Source organism: Lynx rufus, unplaced genomic scaffold (assembly GCF_022079265.1).
Source record: "Lynx rufus isolate CCGP_SWC_20201006 ecotype Redwood Valley unplaced genomic scaffold, mLynRuf1.p SCAF_5, whole genome shotgun sequence".
Lineage (NCBI taxonomy): Eukaryota > Metazoa > Chordata > Mammalia > Carnivora > Felidae > Lynx > Lynx rufus.
Window position 1 is genome coordinate 131,379,997 of NW_025814867.1, and position 19,172 is coordinate 131,399,168.

A 19,172-nucleotide genomic window follows, 5' to 3' on the forward strand; every position below is an offset into this window, starting at 1 on the left:
GACACAGATGCTCTTCAGAAAACTTCTAGCAGGAAATATATGTAATAGTAAATTTGTTTAATACTTGGGGCTCTTTTGATAAATAAAGGCAGATTGCTTACATTGATTCATCTGTCTTTGGCAGAGCAGACTTAGTTGGATTGGTTTATTTTTTCTCCCTGGGTTCTAGATGAACCTATTTTCTATGTTCTACCTCACATTATTGAAAGGATTATGGTAGTTCATGAGTAAAACTGCCACTGTCTATTCCTGTTTTTCCATGTTAGGGGAACTAGGACTGAAAGAAGGGATGGCAACAGGTGAGGTTTGTGCTAGTTCTGAACGGAGAATTTTAGAGTTCATGAGATGGTGGACTTGATACTGGGAGTTGGTGACTGATTAAACTAAACCTGTTCAAGGTAACATATCTTAGTAAAAGTGCACATGGCTTAAAAAGTTGTGTGTAAAGTTGAATTAAGAAAATGAATTGTCAAAAATCACATCTTCATTCTAAGAGAGAAGCCAGTAACAATTCTTTATATAATAAAGAACTCTGCTAATGTGGGTCCTTCATTTTATAAACATTCATTAGAGAACTCTTTTTTGGGGTGATAATTGTTTTTAAAAATCTCATTTGCAAATTAGAATTTATGTGTGTGTGTGTATGTGTATAATACATATATTTAACATATAACATATATGTATATTTTTTCCCATATTATAACCTAATCACTGTGATTTATCATTATAATGCTGATTCTCAGATCCTAGTTTTATTCTCTGGTTAGATTATAAATATTTCTTGTATTTGATGTGAAACATTTCATATAATACTTTTGGGAGAAGTCAGTAATTTTATATTTGATATGACGGGCTGTAAGTTTTATATTGCAATATTTAGTATTTTTATGAGTAGGCTTAATAAGACCTTGTTTTCTTTCCACAGCAAGATGTGAGTGAGTTTACACACAAATTATTAGATTGGTTAGAAGATGCCTTCCAAATGAAAGCTGAAGAAGAGACGTAAGTTACCATAACATTTAGTGATGGGGTTTTAGGAGATTGATAAATAATGCTCATTTTTTCCTTTTATGTATCAGTGTTTATGGATAAATAGGAAGCTGAGATAAATATGTGGGAACCCAAAATATTGTCAAGTTGTTTGAAATTTTTGGCCAAAATGCTGGGTAGTTTTAGATTTCTATTGTAAGATTAGAGAATCCAGCCAGAAATATCTAAAAAGCAACCCCTGAGAGGCTGATCCCACATGCCCAGTTGTTTTCTTTGGATTTGACAGTCTGTTTTCATGAGGAGGAATGGGTTAGTGGTGAGAAGAGATCCCAAGAGTGTTATTTCCAATGGAATCCTATTACATGGAATCACAAGGACAAGGATATGAAGTTCCTCTTCGACATTCTCTAGCTTTTTATTTTCTGCCCATCAGGTTGAACCATTAAGATTTTGGTTAAGAAATCTACACACTTTCAGCACGGTCCTACTCCCATTCCGGTGAGGCCCCTCTCTTAATACCAACCACTGGTTCCTTTGTGTGTCTTTATGAAACATGGGTGGACCATTTAGGATTTGCCAGCACATGTTCTGATGTGATCCTACAAGATGAAGTACATAAATTAACACCTAGAAGACAGAACTCCAGGGCAGAAAATTGTCTCCCTTCTCTTTTTTTCTTATTTTTAAATTATGACCAGCTTCACTGTTCAGTAAAAGTCATTGTACAGGTCTGCAATGAAACTAAAGTAAAAAATTTCTACTTCTACAATGTTAGCCAATAAGAAATGCCCCTAATCTTTAATAGAGACTTCCCCCTTTCATCCTTCATTTCCCAGGAGAAAAATAATTTCCCATATTATATTCCCTTGGTCTTTGAATGTAAAGTCAAGTCCACAGAAATTTTATACTTAAAAATCCGATTTTATTTTTGCCTTTGTGGTTGGGGTCTAACAAAAAATAAAAGTCACTTCCGAGTTCCTAAGTTTGTTCAGCCTAATGCTACATACATGTTATTTCTGTGCCTGAATAGCACTGGAGTTCTGCAGCTGTAGCCTGGGCTCTGTCACTCGGGTGTGTATAGATCCTTCAGTCCTTCAGATGTTCACTTTCATATGCTTGAATTTTAGCTTTCAGAGGGTTATTACAACACACATGTTTAACACTGAACGGTCTCTTACCTTTGAAATTTTGAAACAAAAGCTAAACTTCAACCCTCTAGCTCTCAGTTCAACTATATAATATTCTCGGAACTTTGTGCAATCCAGACCCAAGTCGTTGCCAAAGGCAGTAGCAGAAATTTAGGATATGTTGTAAACAGGAAATCATTGGTTTTAATTCTGCCAGGATGCCTGCTTGCAGAGGGGCCACTTGCTTGCAGATGGCAATGTGTTGTGAACATAAATAGAGGTGGGAGAAATCTCTGAAGAGATAAATTATGGTGCTAAGCCCATATAGTATTTGAAGAAAAAAATTCTAATTTTGGTAAATTTTACTCAGAATGGGACAATTGAAAGCTCCTTCCTTCTTGGCATGTTTAGAAGTTTATGATGGTGACAGCTCTGGTCCTCAGGTTCTCCTCTTTCCTATCCACCCAAAGTTTTAGTTGCATTTTCCTTACAAGCTTCAGTTCCTAAGGCTCCAAGTGGTATATTGCATGACTTACTTTTGTGCCACAGTGGTGGTGCCCATGGCCGTTTGGTATGGAATTACTTAGGCTTCTGAAACCTGCCCCTTAGGTTAGTTTCTTTCTTCTCTTCATGTTAGTTTCTCTCTTCATGTTAGTTTCATCTGGAAAATCTCCCCATCAGATACCTGAAATGAATCTGCTGTTGATGCATCTGAAACCTGAGTCCCAGCATCTTACACTCTTTCCTCAGCTTTTGAATGTTCAACACCTTGTGTATATTTCTTTCTGCTGCATCTTTTTTCTGGGTGGCATATGCCTCTAAAGTTCACATACTTGTGTATTTTATTCTTCTTTTAGGACGATTTGGCTGAATTTTTAACAGTTTAACCTGCTTCTTAGCCTGTATGTCATGCAGAGCCAGCCCTGTTTGTTAGATGAGTGTCTTTTTTTTTCCTATTCTTTGGGTCTGTTTTCTGGCCTTTACATTTGTTTTTTTCTAATTTATCCCTTTGATATTGTCTTGATAGGTGCCTCATAATGAGAGTTAGCAGACCCTGATCCATGAGAGTTGTCCACCCTGGTTTCTGTCTTGTACAGCTCATGTCCCTTGTATCTTTCCTTAGAGTTCTAATACCAAAAATTCACTGGGCATGTTTCCTGAGAGTGTGAATAGTATCTGTATCCTCAGTCTGTGATAACGGAGTGTCTGAAGTTCTGTCAGTAATTCTTTGAATTTTACCCTGAAATCCCTAGTTCCTCCTCTCAAACCTATCCAGATTTTCTAAAAGTACTTCATTTAGTTTATCCTATCTTTAGTATATCATCCCCAATTGCTTTTTACCTGTTTCCATAGAAGGGTGCCTAAATCCTTATTCCTTCTGAGGGGGGGGGGGGCGTTTTATCTTGATTTTGGAGATCTTGTTTATTATTTATTTATATGTTAATTTTCTTTGGGTTCTAGTCACCTTTTCTGACCTAGTAACTAACAGATTATTTCCCCTTTTTCTAAAACTGTTTTAAAAGAAGCTGGAACTTTTTGATTCCAATTCACCTGAAATCTTAACTTTTATTTGAAATATGTTCTCCATGTTCATTTCCCCATAATTTTCTATCTGCTCTTAACTGTTTGTGGAGCTAAAACTATTTTTGAATGCCTCTCCCTATTAAAACAGAGCTTCCCAGTTGGTGTGGCATGGCTAGCCAGATATGGGTATGTGGAGATATTGATCCTATTTCTGTGACCATGAGAAAATATGTCTTTTTACCTCAGAGTTCTCTGAATATATTATATATGTACCAAAGGTGTTAAAAAGATTGGGAAGCTGTGACTCTGTTAGCTATCCTAGGCCTTTGAATTCCTGTTCCAGCCTAATTCCCAAAGATAAGATGTCCCTGATACAAATTTTCTGTAGTGATTTCTTTTGGCCTTTGTTATTTGTGTCAGTCTATCTTTACTACTGCTTTCATGCAAGTGGTGGGTCTCTCTCATTTTTATTATAGGAATCTCGTGTCTTTTTAATTGGTCTTCACTTGCGTTCCTTACTTTTCTGTTGGTATAACCAGTCTGGGCCCCTGAGATTCATAGTTTAAATGCAGGGCAGAGAGGGGCGCCTGGGTAGCTCAGTTGGCTACGCGTCCAACTTCATCTCAGGTCATGATCTCGCGGTTCGTGAGTTTGAGCCCCACATTAGGCTCTGTGCTGACATCTCAGAGCCTGGAGCCTGCATCGGATTCTGTGTCTCCCTCTCTCTCTGTCCCTTCCCCACTCAAAAATGAATAAATGTTAAAAAAAATTAAAAAAAAAATAAATGCCGGGCAAAGAATAGGACCTTTGAGAGGTTGGAAAGGACAAGGTAAACAATTTTTAGAAGATCAGTGTTCTGGGTTTAGAAGTTTAGAAGATCAGGGAAGGTCAGTGTTCACCACAGATTAGTGGAGAGTAGGACAAAATTCAGGCAGGATGATTTGAAAAGAGATTTAGAAAGTACATTCAGAATTGGGAGAGCTGCTCAACATCCAGTTTCTTCTGGCAAGTCACCAACCTGGGAAGTTATTGCTCATGGAGCACATGTGTGACCATAAGGAGAAAAGTCAGGAATGTTGATTTCCTACATAAAAACAAGAGGCCACAGGAAGGAGATTCCCGCTAATATTCACATCTAAAGATTCATAGATTTTTGCGTCAAGAAAGACAATCTTTGGATTATTCCTGTTTCCCATATCAGTCTTAAGTCCTTTTTATTCTCACAGTGTAAAATACATAAGGTATGAAGTAAATTTTTCCTATAGAGTTAAAATGCCCAAAGACTAAATATAGGTAGTGGGAGAGGATACATTGATTTTTGTGTCAGATTTGAGTCCACTTCACAGCTTAAGCACTTACTAATTTTGGGAATTTGGGCAAGTGACTTAACTTGCTTTATAGCTTTATTAGTACAATAGAGGTAATTATACTACCTGTTATCAGATAATTATACTACCATATAGTCCAGTGACAACAATCCCAACAGTTTACAGTCTTATATTGTTAGATGTGTCCATTGGGTGTGAGCAAGGGGCTGTGCCCATTCTTTCGCTCAAGCCCAGGGGTGACAGAGGCTTTGCCTCATTACCTCTTCTGGGATCACCACAGCAGTGAAAGTACATGGGCTCTCAAAGTTTCTGCCACACATCACTTCTGCTCACGCTTTGTTGGGCAGAGCAAGTCATGTCGTCCACTTGAGTTCAAAGTGAGTGAGAACGCTTTACACCCATTAGGATAGCTACCATCAAAACCCCCAGAAAATAACAACTGTTGGCATGGATGTGAAAAGAATTGGAACCCTTGTGCACTGTTAATGGGAATGTGAAATGGTGCAGTTGCTTGGGAAACATCATTGTGCTTCCTCAAAAGATTAAAAATAGAATTACTATTTGATGGAAGGAATACCTTCACAATGTATACATATATCAAATCTTCACGTTGCATGCTTTAGATTTTGTCACTTATGCCTCATAAAGATTATATGATCCAACAATTCTGCTGGGTCTTAAAGAGATATTTGTACACCCATGTTCATAGCAGCATTATTCACAATAGCCAAATGGTGAAAACTACCCAAATGAATAGATAATATAATAGATGAATGATGAATAGATAGATAAATGAATAGATAAATAAAATGTGGTATACATACAATGGAATATCCTTAAAAAAGAAGGAAATCCTGACACATGCTGCAACATGGATGCTTAGTGAAATAAGCCAGTCACAAAAGATAGACACCATATGCCACTTATGTGACGTGTCAAGAGTTGTAAAACTCATAGGAACAAAGTAAGAATGGTGGTTGCCAGGGCCTGGGAGGGAGGGAAAAGTGTGGAGTTGTTCAGGGAGTGTTGTGTTTCAGTTTGGCAAGATGAGAAGACTCCCGGAGATTGGTTGCACAACAATATGAATATACTTAACATTACCGACTAAACACTTAAAAATGGTTAGATGGTAAATTTTATGTGTATCTTACCCTAATTAAAAGTTTTTTAAATGGGGGTGTCTGGGTGGCTCAGTTGGTTAGGCATCTGACTCTCATGGCTCAGGTCGTGATCTCACAACTCTTGAGATTGAGAGCCCCCCATTGGACTCTGAGCTGACAGTGAGGAACCTGCTTGGGATTCTCTCTCTGTGTGCTCTCTCTTCTCTCTTTCTCTCTCAAAATAAATAAACATTAATTTTTTTAATGTAAATAAAATGTGAGTGGGAAAGTATATCTTAACCATGTACCTGAAACTAGAGAGCCAGAAATCTTTTTTTTTTTTTTTTTTTTTTTTTGAGAGAGAGAGAGCGCACAAGCAAGGGAGGGGCAGAGAGAGGGGGACAGAAGATCAGTAGCTGGCTCTGTGCTGACAGCAGTGAGCTTGACATGGGGCTTGAACTCACAAATAGCGAGATCATGACCTGAACTGAAGTCAGCAGCTCAACCAACTGAGCCACCAGGCGCTGAGGCCAGAAATCTTTTTGAATAATACTGACAACTACCATACTACCTCATAGGATTGTTGTGACGATGAAGTGAAGTCCTTCCCACCAGTTGTTTTAAGGAGTAAATGGTGATGCACATTTATAAAGACACAGTGTCCTTCACCCATCCCCCACCCTTTTTTTTTTTTTTAGCAAATCAGTTTTATTGGTTTAAACACAAAATTTATGAAGTTAAATTTTATACACAGTTGTGGATACCACACACTTTTATGTAGTAATGCCAAGATAAACTGTTTTCAGACCACAGAGAATAAAACAAAAAGAAAAGGTTAAAAAAATTGTCAACTTCTATTTGCTTCAAGGGAAAAAGAAAAAGAAGAAAACAATGTATCTGATAAATAATTTGGAAAATTCACAAATGACTACTTGTGCCTGCAACATGAAGGATGGAGTAGCTCCTTAGATACTTTGGGTCAAACCCGGTGTTTTGCTCCTTCATTGTGACAGGCTGTTATCTTTGAATGCTGTGTGCTGTTCTATTTTAAATTTGGGAGATTACATATTAAAAATTTACAGAAATTGCCTCTGATTAAGGGTGGCTTTTCTTTGTTCCCAACAAGTCCAAATAAGCATGTATTGCATAGAATAAATGTATGAGATCAGAATGAACAATGATAAGGAGAAGATCAGTACTCCTTGAGCATAGACTATGTCAGGTCTTCTTGTTTTTGTTTTTGTTTTTGTTTTCAGGATTTCTCCACTTTTTTTTTTAATTTTTAAAAAACATTTACTTATTTTTTTTATTTTTATTTTTCAATATATGAAATTTATTGTCAAATTGGATTCCATACAACACCCAGTGCTCATCCCAAAAGGTGCCCTCCTCAATACCTATCACCCACCCTCTCTTCCCTCCCACCCCCATCAACCCTCAGTTCTCAGTTTTTAAGAGTCTCTTATGCTTGGCTCTCTCCCACTCTAACTTCTTTTTTTTTTCCTTCCCCTCCCCCATGGGTAGGTCTTCTTGTAATGTTGTGCCATTTTAACCCTACAACAGCCCTTTGAGTTCAATTACTATTATTATCCTCAGTTGACATGTGAAAAAATGGAAGGCTAAGTTTAAGTGCCTTATCCGAGGTGATGTAAATAGCAGCCCTGAGTGAGTGACAATCACATAAATAAATGTCACTGACTTGGCATATATTGTTCTTTTAATGTTTTCTCTGTTACATACAGATACAAAAATTATAACCACATTTATGTTTTATACCATGCTTTAGGGATGAAGAGAAGCCAAAGAACCCCATGGTAGAGTTGTTCTATGGGAGATTCCTTGCTGTGGGAGTACTTGAAGGTATGGTTACACATGTTTTTATTTATTACATTTGAAGGGATATTATTATCGATTAGCTCTTGTCTTGATAGTGACTCCTTATTTGTTGACTGGTTTTTAATTTTAATTTGACTTATTCTGTCTACTGGTTCATGTTGCATTGTTACTACTAATCACTTGCACAGAAAACACAGAATTGAGTGAATGAAGAGGAAGGTACAAGGTCTATTATCACATACTAATTTATACTGGGCTAATGTTATCCTAATAGTTTTTCCTAGAGAAAGGTCTATTGTCACATACTAATTTATACTGGGTTAATGTTATGCTAATAGTCTTTCCCTAAGAAGGCTTCTGTGATTCTGTAAATTTGGGGGTACAGGGATTAAGGGGGCATTTGGTTTTGAAAATGATATTGGAGTTGAATACTGGTTTTGCTATGATGATCAGTGTTTTTGAGGATTTCAAGTCTATGAATGTTGAAAGCTGCATTTAACAATGTAGCATAATCAGGGTATTGCATTTTTGGGGTGATTATAAAATTCTTTAGGTTCTAGTTTTCAAGAAAGAAGTGTACTCTTTTGAAAAAATCATTTAAGAGTGACAATACTCTATCTGCCTTAAATGCCTATTACTTTAAATCTGGGTCTAACCAGTTACTCTTCAGTTTTCCTAACAAGGGAAGGGAAAGGACTCATTAGATATACTTCAAATACTAATAATTACTAATCCCAAAGCATGAATTTTTGAAAAAAATTGAAACATTTTCCAAATTTTCAAATGGCCCAGCACATCAACTTTTAGAAAGTTAACCCAAATCACTTGAAGTATAAAATTTGGAAAATTGGTTTTCCTTCAGGATCTTAAGTAATGGATTCCTATGAAGTTTTGTTTGAACATAATTTTATAATTTGGGATTCAGAAAAAGGCAGACATTAACTCAGGATTCAGTCAGGCGTTTAAAAGGTTACACTGTCAGTACATTTTTTAAAATTGTTGCCTCAAATACTGAATATTCATTATATAAATGGTGGGATATTTTCCAGTTTGGATTGTCCATACTGTCCTACTGATTTCTACTTGAAGTAGAACACTGTATTTGAAGCAGTAGGGTGGCTCTAATCAGGTTGACTGTGTACTATTTATACCCTTTCTACTTCTGTTACCTTGATTCTTGAAAGTGATTTATTGGGGCACCTGGGTGGCTCAGTCACTTAAGCCTCTGACTTCGGCTCAGGTCATGATCTCACAGTTTGTGAGTTTGAGCCCTGTGTAGGGCTCTGTGCGGACAGCTCAGAACCTGGAGCCTGCTTCAGATTCTTTGTCTCCCTCTCTCTCTGCCTTTCCCCTACTCACGCTCTCTCAAAAATAAATAAACATTAAAAAAAAGTGGTTTATTGAAATAGTTAATTTGTCAATCAGTATTGAAGTCCTGGTACTGGGTATTAGTTGTTTCAAAACTATTCTACATAAATGTGATTTTAGTACATTTCCACACGACCTATGTATTTGCTTCAGTAAAAATGATTTGGTTTCTTGCTCTTATCACTTTTACATATATTTTCTTAATGCTTTCTTTTAGACCAGAGGCTCTCAATTGGAGGTGATTTTCATTTGCTTTCTAAAGTTCCCTCGTTGCAAAAGTTCCTCAACTTTTCTAGAACATCTAGTCCATTGACCCTTTCATTTTATTCCTCTAGGCCCTTTTCTTTACTTACTTCTTTGCCCATTATGATCATTCTTAGAAATCTCTAACACTCCCTTTCCCCCATTCCCCATCCACTACCTCTCTGGCTGTTCTCTGACCGTCACTGGGATATTCATTTTCTCTCTGTGTGCACCAAGTACCTGAGTATTACTGGGGAAAAGTCACTCAGTGGGCAAACTAGAAATGTTCCATGAATTTGTAGCATATACTAAGTGTCCCTGGTCCCAATCCTGTGACACTACCTGGCATCCTTACTTGTTTTGTTAAATCACTGTCTTCTATCCCATTTTCTGCAATAACGATTTTTATCTTTTCTGTTTTTTAAAAAATTAGTTTAGAGAGAATGCACGTGCACACACAGTGGCAGAGGGGGAGAGATAGAGGGAAAGAGAGAGAGAGAGAGAGAGAGAGAGAGAGAGAATCTTAAGCAGGCTCCACACACTCAGCATGGAGCCCAACATGGGACTCGATCCCGGGACCCTGGGATTGTGACCTGAGCCAAAGTCAAGAGTTGGACACTCAACCTACTGAGCAACCAATACCAATGCACTCCTTACCTTTTCTGTTTCTAATTTAACCTCTCTGTCTCTTCATTCACTCAGAAAGACCTTCCTTCAGGTTTTATGGATTTACCATGAAGCTAAGAAATCTAACCAGAGGTCCTAAGGTCCCGAATCTAATTTTGTTTGTAATTTTCTATCTTAGGTCTTAAAAGCAAGTTTCTCAAATATGTGAGTTTCAGGCTCCACAGCCTGGATCCATCCCAGCCTATACCACATTCTTTTTATTTGTCCTTCCAGATAATAAGGAATTATTCAGTCTTATTTCCAAAGGCTATTGTTTATATGTTCTCAGAATCTCATCCCTTCATGCTTTCACTCAGACCTTGCCCTCTTTGTTATCTTGCCTTTTTCCTGTATTTTCAGCTTCTCCCTCCACTGTCTTCCTCATCAGTATTTAGATGTGGTCTTGTAACTCCCATTGTAAACAAAAAAGAGCTCCCTTCACATAGTCTTCCAGTTAATCTCATTCAGTTGAGAGAGGAGTTTGTTTTTACCTGATAAGTCCCCATTTATTCATCCCATCCCACTTTTGCTTCTGGCCCCAGACTACTTCTAAAAGAGCACTTTCTAAGGTTATCAATTTCTAATATGTGTTCAAGGCTGTCAGATTCCACTTAGTTCTCCTATTGAACTCTTATCAACTATTCATGCTATTTATTCTTTGTCCCTTTTCTTCTTTTTTTTTAAATTTTTTAAAACATTTATTTATTTTTGAGAGATAGAGCATGAGCAGGGGAGGGGCAGAGAGAGATGGAGACACAGAATCTGAAGCAGGCTCCAGGCTCTGAGCTGTCAGCACAGAGTCCGACGTGGGGCTTGAACAAATGAACGGTGAGATCACGACCTGGGCTGAAGTCAGATGCTTAATCGATTGAGCCACCCAGGCACCCCTGTTCCTTTTCTTTTTTACTATTCAGTCCTTAAAAACACTTCTCTGGCTTCTATGGTACCATATTCCCTTGGCTGTTTTTCCCTATCTCTGCGGCTACTTCTTAGAAGTTGTAATTATAGCCTCCTGTTTTATCTAAAGGTAGGAGATCCTTGGGACTCAGCTCAGGCCCCCTGCCTTTTCCTGTCTGCCAGTTTCCCTCGGCAGAGTCTCATTCACTCTCTTGATCCACCGCTGTCAGTAGCCAGCAATTCTCTCATTTATAGCTTCAGACCAGAAGATTAATTTTAGTTACAGACTCATATCCAACTCTCTTCTCAACTGGAAATGCCATGGGCCTAAAACTGTGATTGCCACTACTGCCTTAAAACAAAAGGAAAAAAAAAATGCTCTGCTCTTTATTTAGTGGAGCCCCTTTTAGAACATAAACAATCAATTGAGTTGCTTATGCTAGAAATCCGAGTATCATTCTTGATACCTTCCTTACTCTTCTGTCCCCTTTCCTGCCAATGAACCACCAGTCAATCATAAATACTCCTTCCTGAATATGTGTATAAAAATTTCATCTGCTTTTGTGCACTTTTACTATTAACACCCTATCCCACACTGCCTTTATTTCTAGATGGATTCTTTAAGTCTTCTAACAGTCTACCATCTATTTAACACAGAAGCCATAAAGATGTTTCAAAGATAAAAATCTTGATCCTATTATTCCTAGATTTAACTATTCAGTGACTTTCTGTTATACTCCAAATATATTGAGGAGAAAAAAATTCTTAACATGGGCTTCTAAAGCTTTATAGATTTTGTCCCCTTACCTGATTCTTCATTATCATCTTCCTGTTGCTCCCCTAAGGAATAATGTCCTCCCCTTAAGCCTTCAGATATGCCAAGTTCTTTGCATCCTTGAAGTCTTTGCATGTGTTGTCCCTTAGCCAAGAATTCTCCACAGCACCCTGACACTCTGGCCTGGCTAACTCCTACTCACCATTCAAGTCTCAGTGTAAATGTCATTTTGCTATGGAAGTCTTCTCTGCTTTACCCTCCAGCCCTAACGACTAGGTTAGCTCTCCTTTTCATACCCTCTCACATTACTCTGTTTTACCACAAATTTTTATAGCACTTATAATGATAAGTAATTTTTTGTTCATAATTATATGTGCAATTAATATGTGTAATATCGTTCTTCCAAAAGAGGCTGAGAGTTTCCTCAGCTCAAGGACCATATATATCTGTTTCATCCACTGCTATACATATTCTCAGTGTTTAGCACAGTATCTTGTCCTTAGAAAGTATTTTTTGGAAGAATATATGTATTTACACACACATACATATAATTACTTCCATATATACAGGTGTGTAATTAATATCTATGGTTCGATGTGAATGTGCATATGTGCATGTATAAACCAACAAGAAAATTACAATGACTACTCTGTGGAACATAATCAGAGTTATGGTTTTCAGGTTCAGGAGGTAATTCATACACATTTACTTTTAGTGGCTAAAAGGCCATATTGAGTAACAATTAACTTTCCCTTCTTCCGTAGGGAAAAAATTTGAAAATACTGAAATGTTTGGTCAGTACCCGCTTCAGGTCAATGGATTCAAAGATCTACATGAGTGCCTAGAAGCTGCTATGATTGAAGGAGAAATTGAGTCCTTACATTCAGAGAATTCAGGCAAATCAGGCCAAGAGGTGAGTTTAGCATCTTCATTTTTCATTTCTCCCCAGGTCTTTCTTACACTGCTGTAAAGTATAATTTAAGGCTCTAATTATATAGCTGCCTAATACTTGAGAGAATACTCAGATTATGTGTTTGGATTTAATTATGGTAATTTAGACATTTGTAAAACCTGCACAAACAAGTCTGTAATCTTACATTAAATTCTCACTTAAACAATTTAGCTTAAAATTTTCTGTTAAAGCCTTCTTTTAGGACATTGTTAAGTCTCTTTAGAATTTTTAAGGAAGGTACCAGTCACTGTGGCATGCTAGTCCTAGAAGTGAGGAAGAAAAACACTGATAGGAGGGTGGAATTTTATATAGACATATGTTACTAATATCAAATAGTGTTGGAATTTGTCTAGATTCCCTTTTTGGTAAAATTACTGTGTAATTGCATGAAGAGCAGATGGAAGAACTTGGCTTTCTCAAGAGAGATATAACTTAAAAAATATAAACCTGTTTGTTTCCACTGATCTCTGTCTTTTCATTCATGTCTCTAGATCCATCTGTATATCCATCCACCCATCCATAAATTCATCCATGTGTGTTACTAGAATAGAAGGCAAAGGACAGATCATGTGCTGCAAAATCACTTATCATTAAGCAGTTGCTGATAGTTGTCTACTTGTAAGCTCTATTCCGGAGGGTAGAGAGCTTCATATGTGTTATTCTCCACATAGCCCTAGTGGATAGTACAGTGACCGCAGGTAGAATTATGTAATGACTGAATGAATGAAATGTCTCAATGTTACCAAAAAAGTTTCTGAGGTCGTTATCCCTGAAGAGGTGCTTAATAAATATTAAGTGATGATATCTCTGTGTTTATCTAAAAAGGGGCTGAGTTCTTGTGTCTTTGAAAATAAATTGCATGTATCTAAATTTGTGCTTTTTGTTTAGAAAAAGATATGATTAATCATTTTTTTGTTCTTCATCCTCATTTCCTTCTCTTCTCTTATGTACCCAACAAAAAAAGAAAGAAATAACATTTACTCTTTTTTGGCTTTTTGTTTTTAAGAGTGGGGAGAGAGCGGGGGTAAAAGAGAAAATATTTGAGATAGTTTTGCTCTCTACATCATAGATCATTTACTTTAGTGAGTCTCAGCAGATGCCTAAGCCCTGCTTCAGAGCTGTCCATCAGAATCTCCGGTAGGGATATGGTACCTGGGCCCAAGATCTCCGCCCCTGATTCCCATATAGACATCCAACTAAGAATATTTAAATTAGGCTTAAAGAATATTTAAATTAGGCTTTAAATTAGTCTCTAAAGATTGGGACTCTCCTAGGATCCTATAATGGAACAAGAAAGCAGATTCCCCTCCCCAGTCTGCCCCAAAATGTGCTCTGTTTTCTGTTTAATAAAAGGATGACGGGTTGGGGCAGGGAAAGGAGGGATGGCATTCTCCTTACTCTATCAAACTGACTCATAAGTGAAATAGACATTGGTTTATTGGTAAATAATTTAGAAATTAATTGGTAAATAATCTCTCTCACATATTCGCAGCTTTTGAAAATGTTTTTCTTACATTGAATATGAATTTCATTTATCTTAAAAGCTCTAGTTTGTTCTCCATCTTTGGCTTCATACCCTGAATGCCCTATACTGTAGTATGTATTTTCTGCCTGGGTTTTTACATCCAACCTAAGGGGTACAGTCATTTGTTTCCTCTGAATTCAGCAGTTTGTAAGCAGTCTTAATAATAGCAAATTCAATTACCTGTGATTCCTATTACCAGTTGCCTAGATTTGCAGGACACATTAGTTTCAATAATAATTTAGCCTGATTTAAGAGACTATCACTGACTAAAGTAGACTGTCTTAAAAGTTTATAATAGTGTGCTTAAATTATAGCCTTATTTCATTATGTCTTTCAGAATAACTGTTTTGTTTCCTAGGTATCTATAAAGACCAATGAATAACATTTTAGGTTTGTTTCTAAATTCGCATAGTCCCTGGTGATAAAACTTTTTATCTCCTACACTATTATTTAGTAAAAATTATTGATTTTACTTTGATACAGAAAACATCTGCTTTGCTGAAATAGCTGTAGTCTAGTAATAGAGAAGACCTCTAATCTCCTGAATCACTTGTGTTAAAATATCCAGTGTGGCCTATGAGAGTTTAAATTTCTGGAATGACATATCAAGAGACAACTGAATAAATTAAAAATGATTATATATAAGATAACTGTACAAATATTTTTATAAATCATAAATTTTAAATTTTAATGAAATTGTATGCAATTTATGGATGAATCAAACTATCTTGGAAAGCCGGAGATTTTTTTGATTGCCTATTGGAGCAAAAAAATTTCAGAGAGTAAATACCTCACTTCTATAAATAGTGTGTTGTACATTTTCTTTTGATTACTGCCATTCACATATAAGTATTTGTACTATCCTACGACTTGCATTTTTCACCCACTAGTGTATCATGAACATCATTCCATGTGAATGTATATGGCTTTACACCATTCTTTTTAAAACCGGCATAGTATCAAACAGCCTGTATTTCTAAAATTAAACAGTTTTAATTCTTCTGTAAGACAGTAGTTGGACAAAGAATAATTTTAAAGAATGCTTATGTATAATACCCTTGAGAATTTAGGAATGAAGGATAGTCAGAAGTGGGATCATTGGGTCACCAGGCGTACTCATGTAAAAATGTAAGTACTGCCAAATTTCCCTTCACAAAGCTGTACTAAGTTATAGTCAGAGTACTAAGAGAAATTTTATGGAGCTTTGAAACTAAATTAGGGAAACAGCACCTACATGTACCATATTAGACATAGGTAAATGTTGTATGGGAAATTTATCTTTAAAAGTGAAAAGGCACTTTGTAGTCCGTTTTCAATTGCAACAACGTGGGTGGAACTACAGGGTATTATGCTAAGTGGAATAAGTCAGAGAAAGACAGATATCATAGGACTTCACTCATATGTGAAATGTGAGATACGAAACAGATGAACATAAGGGAAGGGAAGCAAAAATAATATAAAAGCAGGGAGGGAGCAAAACATAAGAGACTTAAATACAGAGAACAAACTGAGGGTACTAGATGGGCTGTGGGTGGGGGATGGGCTAAATGGGGAAGGAGCATTAAGGAGGGCACTTGTTGGGATGAGCACTGGTTGCTATACATGGGGGATGAATCACTGGAATCTACTCCTGAAGTCATTATTGCACTATATGTTAACTAACTTGGATGTAAATTAAAAATAAATAAATAAACTTAAAAAGAAAGTGAAAGGTCAAATGTGTGAAGCTGATTAAATGACTAAAACTAATTTTTGAGTTGGAATAGGAAGTTTTTGCTTTTCATGCTTAATTTATATCCTGGTTTTGTCTGGTGTTCTGTGGGAATCTGATCGGTATGTCTGCTTTTTCTGTCTGCTGCTCCCTGTGTTCATGTAAAATCACAAAAGCAAGGTATTTAAAACATGTTAATAGAAAAATCAGCTATTAGAACTCATAAAAATTATTACATTCTCTCTAGAAAATATTTGTTATAGTCATAATAAGTTCAGGAGCATTTTTGTTGCCCATGTTGATTATGTATTTTTTTTATTCACTGCCCTAATCTGTTACTTCTGTAGGGTTGTTATACAATATAATATAATAAATAATAAATGTGTTTACAGAAAAGAATAAAGCCTTATTTTTACCTTTAATGACTTGTGTCTCACAAGCATGGCATGCCAATTAGAGAAGTAAATACAGTTTTTTATTGAATACAAAAATAATATTCTGAAAGAAAAACATCTGATTGTTGTATATGTAAAATTCTAGTTCTCTACTGCTATATTTATGCTAGACAAACCCGTAATATTTTCTAAGATGAATTAAAGGAATGTCTGGCTGTCTCTTCTTGTCCCATCAGCTTTAGAATAAGAAAGTGAATTGGGGCACCTGGGTGGCTCAGTTGGTTAGGCGACCAACTTTGGCTCAGATAATGATCTCAGTTTGTGAGTTCGAGCCCTGAATCTGGCTCTGTGCTGACAGCTCAGAGCCCAGAGCCTACTTCAGATTCTGTGTCTCCCCCTCTCTCTACCCCTCCCCTGCTCACACTCTGTGTCTGTCTCTCAATAATAAATAAATGTTTAAAAAAAAATAAAAAAAGAAGAATAAGAAAGTGAAATCCTTCCACTCTTGTAATATGAAAAAAACTGTCACTGTTGTTAGAGTAAAAACAGTCACAACGGAGACATATTACATAACTATTATAAACATTCTTTCTTAAGGTATGGAAGTTATTTCCTGGACTTTTCATGGTCTACAGAGAAGCATATGCCCAATTTGGGTGATTTTATTTCTATTGGCCATGGTAGGTTTCCATGAGTTAAAGTATGTAACTATTTAATTTTAATGGTTGACATTTAAAATACTGCAATGAAATATGAAAGTAATAGTTCTTGAAACCTACTTACTTACTTTAGTATCATAAATTGGAGTAGAGAATATTATCCTAAGGCATCAAAAGTTTTCTTTATGATATATGTGTAGTATGACTTAATTTAAATACTAACTTTAGTTTTGCATTAGAATTAACTAAAATTTTTGCCAGTGCCATGTGAGAACAAATAAATAAGCAGACTTTGCTCAAGAGATTTTAAAACTTAAGAGATTCTTCTGGTGTTAGCTCTTTTGTAACTTTCCAGTCAACTTCAGTTTTAATAGCCATATAAAATACATTTCTTCAACTTCAGCTTTTGGTTAAATAGAAACCGAATCTAACTCAGGAAATTGCAATTCATGTAATCATAATTAGCGTTTGGGGAGGGAGAAATAGTTTTGAATAACCATTTACATTTATTAGCTTTATTTAGAGAAAAGTAGCAACTTTTAAGATCTTAGTCAAATTCAGTTTGCCACATGTGCATTGTTCCTGCTTTTTGGGATGTTTGAATTTAAATTAGTGTACTCTTAGCCTCTTGACATGCATGGTGGCACTTTGTGGCGCTTGAAAATACCACCATGTGTAGCAATTACTTTTTATAGTAGTACATTGTACACTTTATAATAAGTATTTAAAAATATTTGTTACGTTATTTTATATTTTATTTGGTGATTCATGAATTTTTATTCATTCTTTAAAAATATGTTTATGTAGTTAGGGCACCTGGGTGGTTCCCTTGGTTAAGTGACCAACCCTGGTTTCAGCTCAGGTCATGATCTCACAGTTTGTGAGATTGAGCCCCGAGTTGGGCTCTGTGCTGACAGTGCAGAGCTTGCTTGGGATTCTCTCTCTCTCCCTCTCTGTGTCCCTCCATGCTTGGCTCTTGCTCTCTCTCCCTCTCTCTCAAATAAATAAACAATAAAAAAATTATGTTTATGTAGGGGTGCCTGAGTGGCTCAGTCGGTTAACTCAGTGGCTGACTCTTGATTTTTGGCTCAGGTCATGATCTCACAGTATGGGATCAGTCCCATGTCAAGCTCTGTGCTGACAGAACAGAGCCTACTTCAGATTCTTCCTCTCTTTCCCTGCCTCTGTCCCACTTGTGTGCATGTTCTGTCTCTCTCTCTCTTTCTCTCTCTCTCTCTCTCTCTCTCAAAATAAATAAATAAATATTAAAAAAATATCTTTGTGTAAAACTTGAATCTTTTTTTATGAAAATAATTTTCTTTAGAGGTTTTGTTACATTTCATGCTTAATTAAACAGTTGCTGAAGTTTGTGGATGAATTGGCTGGCTCATCATGACACATTTAATTTTTTAAACACTAGTCATTTAAAAAGATTTTAAATATAGTTACCGTTAGTATAAATTTCATATTTGTTAGTAATCTTTTTCTTAAATTAGAATTCCAGTAGGAAAATTAAATTTAAAACAGGGAAATATCAGTCTCTAGTTTTTAGTGTGAGAACTGTGATCATTTATGCTCTAAGAATATATTTGTGTGTGTGTGTGTGTGTGTGTGTGTGTGTGTGTGTGTGTGTGTGTGTGCGCTACATCCTACAACTTGCTTTGTCAGAGGTTTTGAATGGTGGTCAATTGTAGTAAGTGTATGACCATTTCTGGTAGTAATAGTGAGATAATATTGAAGAAGCCAGATACTTGAGCTATTAAACCATAATTTTAACCAATGTCTATCTTTTTTAGGTTAGAAAAGTTTTTAAGGTATTTATTTATTTTGAAAGAGAGAGAGGGAGAGAGAGAATCCTAAGCATGCTCTGTGCTGTCAGCGCAGAGCCCGACTTGGGGCTCAGTCTCACAAACTGCGAGATCGTGACCTGAGCTGAAATCAAGAGTTGGACACTTAACCTATTGAGTCACCCAGGCAGCCCTTTGTTAGGAATTTTAATGTAAAAAATTATCATGGAAGAAGGAGAGTTGTTAGAAGATTTTTTTTTTCTTTCCTGGTTGAGTATTATTCCCATCC

General features: G+C 36.4%; 1 protein-coding gene across 3 annotated transcripts in view; it reads left to right on the forward strand.

Moving 5' to 3' along the window:
• Positions 1-19,172, forward strand: part of USP25 (ubiquitin specific peptidase 25) — a 152,764-nt gene that overhangs the window by 78,978 nt on the left and 54,614 nt on the right. For all 3 annotated transcript variants that reach the window (XM_047098593.1, XM_047098594.1, XM_047098592.1), the window contains 3 exons: positions 926-1,002; positions 7,856-7,929; positions 12,619-12,767. In XM_047098593.1, the coding sequence (XP_046954549.1) occupies positions 926-1,002; positions 7,856-7,929; positions 12,619-12,767 (300 nt within the window). The remainder of the gene's footprint in view (positions 1-925; positions 1,003-7,855; positions 7,930-12,618; positions 12,768-19,172) is intronic.